Raw genomic sequence first — 11132 nt, forward strand, 5'->3', positions numbered from 1 at the left:
CGTGTTGGCCATATAGAAAATTCAATATGAAACCCACCAAACAACGATACCTTTGTTGGCTGTGTGCATATACATGTTGCAGGCTTTCAAAGCTTCACTGGCTTCTTCTTCGGGTAAGGTAAACTGACTGAAACTTTAGAGGCCTTTTTCACCTACCTACCTACCTACCTACCTACCTTTATTTATTTATTTACTTACTTATTTTTACTTATTTATTTATGTTGTCTTTAGGAATAGCACATACTGTTGTATTATAGCAAAGGGAATAATCACTTAAATCCTTCCCTTTTTTCTTAAGAACTGCTCTCTACTGTTCAGGTCTGGTCTAAGCAAAAGAATGTAACATTTGGGAGAAAAAATGCAACCCAATATTCCTGTACTGGAGGATAAAATGCAAAAGATCTCCAAAGCTACTGTACATTTCCCTTTGATGCTTAAATAGGTTGGAACAAAAGGTACCCAAACACTGCAGAAGACCAACATGCTGAAAGTAATGAATTTAGCTTCATTGAAAGTGTCAGGCAACTTCCTAGCAAGGAAAGCCATGATGAAACTCACACTGGCCAGGAAGCCCATGTAACCAAAGACACAGTAAAACATAATGATGGAACCTTGATTACATTCTAATACAATTTCTTCAGCTATTGAGTGCATGTCCATATCTGGGAATGGGGGATATGTTCCTAGCCATACAATACATATTCCTGTTTGGAAAAGGGAGCAAGAAAGAACAATGAGGATAGGTAGCTCCTTCCCAACCCATTTCCTTATCCTGGATCCTGGTTTGATGGCCATGAAAGCCAAAACTACTGTGATGGTTTTTGCCAAAATACAAGAAATAGCCACTGAGAAGATGATGCCAAAAGCAGTCTGTTGGAGGAGACATGTCACCTTCTCAGGCCGGCCAATGAACAACAATGCTGAAAGGAAGCAGAGCAGGATGGAGACGAGGAGCATGTAAGTGAGGTCCCTGTTGTTGGCTTTGACAATGGGGGTATCATGGTGCTTCATGAATACTGCTAGCATCAGAACTGTGATCAAAGAAAGCGTAAGAGCATAACTGGCTAAACCGATACCAAAAGGCTCTTCAAAAGTCAAGAAATTAACAATTTTGGGAATACACAAACTCTGATTCTTGCTTGGATAATCATTGACTGAGCATTTCTTACAGTCATCCATATCTGAAAAAGAAAATAAGTGGTGTTACTCTGGAGTGTGAATATGTTTACCTCTTTAGACTTTTAACTCTCAGGATCTCCTAGCAGCAGGGGGGTTCACCTTCCATAACAGCTGGAAGGTTCTGAGAACTGATGAACAAGAAACATTACTTTTCCAAACTGTGTTTTATCTCAGAAAACATCTCAATGACATGTTGTAGTTATATTTCTCACATAGGCAAAAATTCTTGATTTTACTTGCAGAATATGTTCAGCATTGATGGTGTGATTTGGGACCACCTGAAAGAGGTCAGAGGTTGTAGGTACAAGGTTTCTTTAGGCCAGGGATGAATTAAGAAATATGTCTAGTGTCCCATGATTGTTTAGAAATAACCTTCTGCATGAGCTGAAACAGTGTTTAAAGACTAGTCCAAGTAAAGTTCACTGGAAGAGTCCAGGGCAATATTTTCATAGAAGTCAATTATTGCTTATAGGAGTAGAGGAGAAACTTTCAGCTACCTTTTCAATGATTTTTCAATGTGACAGTTCTCACTGATGTTTAAGGAGCAATGTAATAATTCAGAATCTAATCCAGTAGTGGAAGCTAACTTCCATCTTTGAAAAGTGTGTCTAAATAGGGACACACCTTTCAAAGATGGAAGTTAGCTTACACTACTCGGTTAGGTACCAAAAATAATAAGGAGACAGGCTCCAAATGCTCTGAAGTAGTCAACTGTTTATTCCTTTTTGAAATAGCCCAAAGCATTTCAGCCTATATGGCAAAAGGCTTTCTTTGAGGTCCCTTGGAAGAAATCACTGGAGTTGAGAACACTCTCCAAAACACAGGATTATTGAATATAAAAAGGTATTTCAAAAGTGTATGCCTGTTTAGATACCACCAGATCTGCACACCATCCAACACACACACACACACACACACACACACACACACCACATACTGTGCAGCAATATCCTCTTAGGTGATATTTGCTCAAACTTTCCAATCCAATAAATATAGGTAACGGAAACTGACCACAATGTCTGCTCCTCTGAATTTCATCCATGATTTCTCACCCTCCTGATTTGAAATCTTCCCCTCTGGACATGGGATGCAATCATAACAGCAAAATGGCTCTCCTTCTTTTATTTTCTTGCTAGATCCAGGATGACAGCTCTTGCTACATACAGAAACTGGATGAACCTAATCCAGAAATGAAAGAGAACAATCCTGAAAGTAATCATAATAGAATTCTCCACATTCTGGATTTTTCCACATTTTATTAATTCCAATGAGGAGCATTTGAGATGCTCTAGGGCAGGGGTTCACAACCTGTTTGACATACGGAGCCCTTCTATGGCAGAGTCCCAAAGAGGCCTAGCCTATGTATTACAAATTAATGCTGTTTAGGAGTATATATTCTTATTCCTGAATTTTATTCAATTTTTATTTCTTTCATTTCCCTTGAATGGCCGCAGCGCCAAAGGGCTCCTCAGACCACAGGTTGGGAACCACTGCTCTTGAGTATTGTTACTTTATTGAAATTAACACTGTATACAGTTTATCTGCATGATATTTAATTTTTCAAGCCACCTGGAATCCTGATCTGGGGAGGAAGCCAAGATATTAAATAAATAAATAAGCAAGCAACAGATTATAACAATTTATCAGTTCCTTTATCTGCTTTTTCAGCTTTGTTTCATGGAAACTTTTCCACAGACAAATTTAATGAATACTATGTTATGTCCTTGTTGTTTTTTTATTATTAAAATAAGCAATAAAGAATTTGAAATACATATTTTTGGGTTGTTCATTTTACATCTGTATATCTGAAATAGTCTGTTTTGTTTTGTTTTATTTTATTGAGGTAGAGGGTTGTTTTTTTCCTTTTTGTAATTGTAATTTCATTAACCCTCTTATTTTATTTTATTTTATTTTATTTTTATCCCTCCCTTTCTTCCAAGTTGGGATCCAAGGTGGCTTCCAATAAACCACATTTTAAAAAACAATTAAAATAGTCAGATTAAAACAGTAAAAAGGTTTAAAAATTACAACATACAGAATTAATAACATACAAGGTTAAAAATAATCTAAACCAATCCCCCATCCCCCAATAAACTAGGCCTGTATGACTTTAAAAAGCTTGCTTGAATAAAAATGGCTTTGCTTGCCGGCAAAAAGCCAGCAGGGAGGGAGTTCAACAGGGTGGAAGCAGCCACTGAGAAGGCTCTCTCTCATGTCCTCACCAAATGAGCCTGGGATGCTAGTGGGACCTATATATATATATATATGATATATTTCATATCTCCCCATAGAACCACCTAGAGTCCCAAGATCCTCAGGAAAGGGCTAGAACATTTCTCTCATTCACTGTAGATGATATTTGTAATATGAAATTACAGCTTCTCTTAAATACATTTCTTGTGTGTCATGGCTATGCTTTCACTTGTAGTGAGTGAACAAATCTAAGGCTTTGATCCATCATCCTGCCATCAAAAGCCACCAAATTTCCATAGTTATGGTGAAGTTAGCAGTAAGCACACACAGCAAACAATACTACTATGTTGTTTGCATAGCACATCAATGTAAGATGTGATCTTTAGCCAGTGCAATACCTTGCCATTTTTGGAGTTTGAATGAATCTGTAATGTTACTTGGAGACTTTCTTCATATATTGTGCTCCTTTCAATCATCTATCAGTTTATTATTGAAATTAATCACTGCCCAATAAAATTGGCTTAAAACAGCAAGAGAGCCAGTGCCCACTGAAAACTAGATATCTTTGCAAACTGTGTGTTTAATGCCTGCAACTATCCAGGTCTCCACTGCCCTATTGTCATATTGAGAAGTCAGTTCTCCAAATGCCCCCTCATTCTGAAATTTGAAGTGGAATTTTCCTAGTTTGCTGGAAGTGAGAATATACCTGGTTAAACAAGTGGGGCCATGTTATGGCATCCTCATTGATGGTGAATGCTTCACCTGGATCTATGTGGGGATCCACCTGTCCAACTTTCATACGATTAAAAGATTGGTTGGAAGAAGCGATCCAATTGACCACATCAAATCCAGCTATTAATTCCCCATGGTCAGTCAAGGAAACTTTGTCCCCAACACTGTTGTTAAATGAGACACTTTTCAGAAAATGGTGGAGCTAGAATGAAAAGAAAAATGTAAGAATCTCAAAAAGTGTATAGCTGGATCTTTTGAACTAAGGTTTAATGGCAGCAATATAATGCTGTTATATATGGTTATTGTGAGAATATTGAAGAAGAATGTGCTTTTATGAATCAAGGATAGCATGATGGGATGCTAAGAAGAAAATTGCAAAATTATGAACCATTCATTGAGAATGTTCACAAGACACAAAGAAGAAAGTAGAGGCTATTTGGAGCATAGGCTGTTATTTCAAGTACACATGATATGAGGATGAAGGAAATAGTATAACAGGCACAGAAGAAACGTAGTCGTTCCACAGACTAGCCTGCTTGGATGTCCAAAATACAATTTTTATCCAATAAAGATATGTAGACCTTTACCTCCTGCCACAATTGTTGGTTCTGAAGCTTTAGTCTTTCTCTCTTCACGATTTCTCTCTGTTTGAGTGCAGATGAGAACAAGGAGTTTAAAGCATGAGCCACAGCATAGACAGCATTGTAGATGCTGTAGCTATGACCAGTCATACTCATTTCAAATAATGATGTTGGGAGACTTTCCAGCTTTTCATCGCCGGTGCATATATCCCCATTCTCCAACTTGTCCAGAATTGTATTTGGGATTACACAGTCAAAGGCCTGCTGCCAGAAGTCCTTGATGAAACCATCTCTTTTTGTGCTGTAAGGGTTTCTGCTTTCAGCAAAAGCCTTAAACTCTGGTGGGTTATTGGAGTGAATTGTGAAAGCAAGAGCACCGTGTAAGATCTGTTCTCCATCCCAATTCTTTTGGTACAAAAATGAAACAAGTTCTACCTGGGCTGTCATGATGTACACTTTGGCTTTGGGTTTATTTATCACATCATGTACAACTACAATATATGAGATCCATTTCAGAAACACCATAAAATCGGAGTCACCATAGAGAACTATGACATTAGACTTGCTACCCATGACCTGATCATATATTTTTGCCCCTTCTTCTACCATATCATTAAATGTATCATCAAAACTGTATCTGGGGATTCTTCCTATGAAGGCAAAGCAAATACCACTTTGAGAAAACTCTGGAAACACAGTCTGTACAAGTCTTTCTCCATTTTCATCATTCATAATAAGAACTCCAATCCATGTCCACTTAAAATACAGCAGTAAAGAAAGAATGCTTTTATGCTGAAGAGTTTCCTGAGGAACCATCTGATAGAACGAAAGGCCTTGACTTTTATCATTCATTACTGGAGCAAAACCATATATGAGCTAAAGAGAGATGAGGGGAAGAGAAATAATTATAATTACATAAGAGTTTCAAATCATCACGCGAGCTACAAATATGGATTTTAGACTCAATATCAGCATCCAAGAACTGAATTTCTTGATCTTTGAGTAGAACATATAGAGGAGTGGGAAAATTAACTGGAACACTGGGAGGCAGAAATTGGGGTGCTGGAGCAAAATATTTTGAGCGGTTAGAGATAGTGCTAATAATTTGACAAGGTGAATAGAATTTTCCCCATTCTTTTTTACTTATTTTAAAACGAACCAGTTTGATGCATTTAGTAATAGGTTGGTGCTCACTGTGTGCCAGCCATTTTTTGGGGGGGGGGGGCCCTCAATGCCATGTCTCATATCATTGAATACCAAGGTCAGGAACATCCATGCAATTGTACTTCTCTGGTTGTGAAAACTGAGCAGTGAAGAAAACTGATAGGAAGAGAATCAATTCATTTGAAATGTGGTGCTGCAAGAGAGACCAGGGTTCAATTCCCTGTTTAGCTATGAAGCTCACTGGGTGATCTTTGAGTGAGTCACATACTCTCAGCCTGGGGGAAGAGCAATGGCAAACCTCCTCTGAATAAATCTTGCAAGGAAAACCCCATGATAGATTTGCCTTAGGGTCACCATCACTTGGAAATGATTTGAAGGCACACAACAACAAGTTCGAAGAGAGTTTTGTGGATATCATGGACTGTCCGTGGACTGCATATCAATCTTAAATTCCCCTTAGGTCCAAATGGTCAAATTAAGGGTATCATACTTTGTTCATTTCATGAAATGACATAAGGTGAAAAGACTGCAATGCACAATAAAGTAGAAGGCAGTAGGAAAGCTGTAAGACCACATTTCAGGTGGATAGATTAAAATAGAGGAAGCCAGAGCCCTGAGTTGTCAGATTTTAGTAGAGCTGTGGACGGCAGGTTTTTGGTCTCTCATTCCCAGGATCACCATAAGTCAAAGTCTACTTGACAGCAGTTATCAACAGCCTCAGAAACATCATAAAGAAAGTTTCCTAGAGAAATATTTGAAAACTGCATCACTAGGGAAAGCAGGGGTTTCAGACTGCACCAGGTGAAATCCTAAGTGGGGGTGACACCACTGCTCCTCAAACACCTACCCTTTAAAGTGCTTTAAGAGATGGTGGGAGTGGGGTGAAGCTAAGTGGAAAATGAAAGGAGAGGCCCCAGAATTTAAAAAAAATCAAATTTCAAAATTTTAAATTTATTTCTTTAAAAAATGAAAATGTTAAAAAAAATATTCTTTTAATTTTTTCATGAAAACATCACATTTTAACCAAATCTTCACTATGTATATGTATATACATTTAGGTTGTGCTTCTGATACTGTAATTTGAAGGTATAATTTTAATTTTGCTAATTGTTTTTGTCATAACTATTAGCACTACATTCAGTGGTATATGGGAATTGTGATTTACAAGTAACATTAGTGCAAAACAGCATTACTTAGGATTCTGTATGGTGTGAAATAGGAGGAGGCCAATGGGGGGGGGGGGGGGGTGACACCATGAGTTCCTGCACAAGGTGACACCAACCCTAATGAAGCCACTGCTTTCTCAATACTACTAGATCCAACAAAATTCTTTTCTGATCTTATGATTCACCCACACTAACATGTGCAGAAGTCCTACCTGTGGAATATTATAGATTTGCAGGATATTTGCCAAATGAAGGGAGATATTGGAGTCCAGTCCCCCGATGACTGCTGCTAGATTATTCTGAATGCCACATATATAGTTGGCGATCAGTCTATCAATTGCTGACATTAATAGCATGGTGCCATGACAAGTCTTCCTTGCATTGCCATAACTACCATAGATGCGGAATCCCAAAGTGAAATTGGGTAAGAGCTGAAGGTTTTCATTTATCTCATTTACTGCAAATGCCAAGGCCACAATATGCTGGTAATTCTTAGGAATTAAACTAGAAGAAAAAATAATTCTCTATCAGAAACATGTCTCACATTTTGTTTAATTATGACTATTTCCCTTATCATTAGAATACGTATTAAAGAATTTACATATCATTTTTTCTCAAAACACTCTTTATTACTATCTGTCTCAGTGGCTGTACTTTAGCCCGCTTATGGTTGTCATCAGTGTGTTCTTTTTAAGTAGGTACTTTATGGTTTTAACCTTTACTGTAACCCAAACACAGAATTTCTTGTTGTTGGGTTATATATAAATTTTGTAAACAGATTTATTAAATTAATAAACAGTACAAGGAAAACAAAGACAAGCAAAATTAGTGCTCAGCTTCAGAAATAAATGTAATAATTCCTTTCAGATAAGGCTTCCTAAAATTAACTATATAAGTACTATTTTACATTCTAAAACAAATATCTACATTCATGTCTTCTCTTCTATAATAACCTTCTCTTCTCTTGTTTATAATAAAAAATAACATGGTATACTTGTAATTACATTTCTTATTTATTTTCTGCATAACCACACTTGTGAGAGATTGTACATGAAGGCTGATCTCTTCCTTTCCCTGAACACTGCCTCCCATCACAAAAACCCATATATTTTCATTTTGGAATATTTTTTAACATTAAAAAAACTTTTTTTCACCAAATCTTTGGTGAAATGTTTGCAAAGGGGTCCCAGAATATGGAAAACCTTTCAAAAAACTTATAATTTTGTCTGACAACGAGAGAACTTTGAAAATGTTCATTCTCATAGATGAGCATGAGATCAACAAAGATTTACTTCCTTAGTTAAGGGCTTCGACAACTCAGTTTGTTAATAGCTTCAACAACAACTCAGTTTCATCTCTTTACATATCTACTTTACTCAGAAAAAAATTGGGAAGGGGCACAAAAGAAAGTTATCTGTATTTACTCAGACACAAGAAGTATTAGATTACTCATGAGTAAACAAGTGCAGCAAATTGTGGAAGCATGCAATAGCACTGATGACAAGCCACAAAGCCACACAAAAACATTCATTTGCAAGGACATTCTCTTGATCCAGGTCCACCTTTACCATGTGAAAATGAATCACATACAATAATGAATGCAAATGGAGCAAGAGGGGTACAAAAAACCTGTCGCTTAGAAACCCATTGATCTGTTACAACAATAATCCTCATTGTACACAGAAGGAAAATCAATCTAATGGTGAAGATTATGAAGCCATGCCAGATCTATAGAAAGAATTACATTTAAAAGTTAGACTACATAAGGAGTACATATAATCTTAATGTAATTTAATTCTAACTTTATTATGGAAAAAATAATTATAAGGACCTCATTATTTGTAACGACGGAAAAAATCAAGTCCATCTCTAATTGACATTCATTGATAATATATTTATTGTGACATTAAGCCCTGATGCAGTTCCATGAGAAGTAAAATAATATCCATCCCAGTAAACGAAGTGTTACATACAACAGATTTATTTTCTGAACACTACTGTGCAGCTATGTAATGCGCACATAAGTACCATCTTATACCATAAAGCTGTATATAGTTATGCATAATATTTGCCTGGAACATAGACCTACAACCAAACTATACAGTGCAATCACATCTGTCCATATTCATCCCATAGAGACTTACAGCTCAAGGATTTTAACTGGGCATTTTTCCAAATTACATTTTCCAGAAAGTGACAAAACAGATCAACAAGGCCAGATCTGAATCTGGAACAATCTACTATAGGACAGACCCATAAAAGAAAACAGCAGCATAGCAGCTAAAAGCACTCAAATGTATACTCAGTTATACAGTTTGAAAAATATTATTATTAAGAAAACACATATAAGGAAAAATACTATGAAATCAGAGGGGGGGGGTTGTGAAAAGATCCATGTTATAACAAACTTCAATGTTATCACCAGCTTTATTGTTCAAAAAGTGCTCCATCATTCTGTAAATCTATTTTCAAATATTTCATTTTCTCTAAATTTTACATCATATGTTAATGTTCCTAATAAATCAAATCCTAGGAAACCCATCGGAAAGGCAGATTCATACTACAGACACTTTTTCTGCTGTGAATAACATCTATGCTTTCAATAGCCTTTTAAATCATTGAAAAGGATTCTAAGAGTAGCTATTGGAAACTCAGATATTTTGTAACAAGGGTGTCACTTGGAGTGTGTGGGCTGCACCAGGTGACACCGTAAAAGAGAGGGGGGTAATACCACTGCTTCCCAAAGGTTCTGCCTTTGTATCCATGGTACAAATTATCTTTTGGCAAAAGCAGGACTGTGGTAGTTGTCTGCATCCCTTCAAAATGCTGAAGAGATGGGGTGAGTGGGGTGAGGCTCAGTGGAAGGAGAAACGAGAGACTCCGGACTTTTTTTTAAAAAAACATAAATTTATTCTTTTAAAATTTTCTTTAAAAACATCACATCTTACCAAATTTTCACTTTAAGCACATGAAACTATGTACATGTAAATACTTTTGGGCTGTGCATATGATATTGTAATTTAGAGGTGTAATTTTAGCTTTGCTAGTTGTTTATATCACAACTATTAGCATAACATTCAGTGATGTATGGGAATTATGATTTATGAGTAACATTAGTACAAAAACGTTACCAAGGATTTTGTATGATGCAGCATGGGAGAATGGCAATGGTGGGGTGACACCGTGAGTTACTGCACCAGGTAATGCCAACCCTAGCAGTCTTTCATGCCCAGTTCCAAAACAGTTTGATCTGAACACAGATCTAGGGCATAGTTTCCCAAGTTCTTTACTTATTACTGTAAGACTTTATCATTTGGATGCCCCCTTGATTTTCTTCTCATCTCAAGATGACCAGGAGATGGGATGGGGTGCGATGGCATGTCACACAGTATTAAATTACAAGTGTCCTTTTAAAAGTTTCAGCTTGATTTGATACAATGCTGTCTTTGATCTCAGATTACATGCCCCCCTCTGCAGATATCTTGACCACTCTAGTCCCAGTTTGCATTTTTGCTTTACAGACTCTTTGGGGGCTATGTAGCCATGTTCTAGAAGAGTTTCTTCCTGACGTTTCACCAGCATCTGTGGCTGGCTATTATAGCACTTTGATATCAGTTGAACTACCTTGGTTGCATCCTATGTAATTCTGGGATTTGTAATTTGGTGAGCTGTGCAGAAGATATTTCTAAATACCTCCCTAAACTACAGGATGAAACCATGACTGTTAAAAGTGATATCAAAGTGATATCATTATGTTGTGTGAAAGAGCTCTGACAGGAGGAATTGCAAAAGGGCAAAGCTGGCAAATGGGAAACACTGGAATGGGGACAGGAAGGAAGGTATATGATGTAAAGGATCCAAAGGGGGACTTGATGTAACATAAGGCGGTGAGGGAAAGAAGTGAGGAAATGTAATTAATGGAAATGAGATAGCATTTGAAGGCTTAAAATGAAATGTATCCTACAATCACCTGCTCCAGTGAAGAAAGAAGCCTAATATGGTTTTAGAAACTATTCCTGTAACTGTAATACCTTCTTTATAGAAATAAACAAATAAACTATGATTCTGATGATGCACTTTTAGGATTCATCTTTTTAACATTACATATGGAAATAAC

General features: G+C 36.9%; 1 protein-coding gene across 1 annotated transcript; it reads right to left on the reverse strand.

The window, feature by feature from the left end:
* Positions 1 to 273: 273 nt before the first annotated feature.
* On the reverse strand, positions 274 to 5501 carry LOC121933030 (vomeronasal type-2 receptor 26-like). Its single transcript, XM_042472236.1, has 4 exons — positions 4692 to 5501; positions 4079 to 4306; positions 2232 to 2358; positions 274 to 1181 (listed from the first exon to the last, which is right to left on the reverse strand). Exons 1-4 carry the CDS (start codon positions 5499 to 5501, stop codon positions 274 to 276), a joined length of 2073 nt encoding a protein of 690 aa, XP_042328170.1.
* Between the last annotated feature and the right edge of the window lie 5631 nt (positions 5502 to 11132).

Source organism: Sceloporus undulatus, chromosome 6 (assembly GCF_019175285.1).
Source record: "Sceloporus undulatus isolate JIND9_A2432 ecotype Alabama chromosome 6, SceUnd_v1.1, whole genome shotgun sequence".
NCBI classification, from domain to species: Eukaryota; Metazoa; Chordata; class Lepidosauria; order Squamata; family Phrynosomatidae; genus Sceloporus; species Sceloporus undulatus.

What these genes read in the sequence shown, in the direction of transcription:
- LOC121933030 (XM_042472236.1), bottom strand. Translation starts at nt 5,501, where the DNA reads ATGGTTCCTCAGGAAACTCTTCAGCATAAAAGCATTCTTTCTTTACTG. An exon ending in ACCAACAATTGTGGCAGGAG is followed by an intron (nt 4,307 to 4,691) that starts GTAAAGGTCTAC and finishes TTTTCATTCTAG; the next exon opens with CTCCACCATTTTCTGAAAAG. An exon ending in GAAGATTTCAAATCAGGAGG is followed by an intron (nt 1,182 to 2,231) that starts GTGAGAAATCAT and finishes TTTCTTTTTCAG; the next exon opens with ATATGGATGACTGTAAGAAA.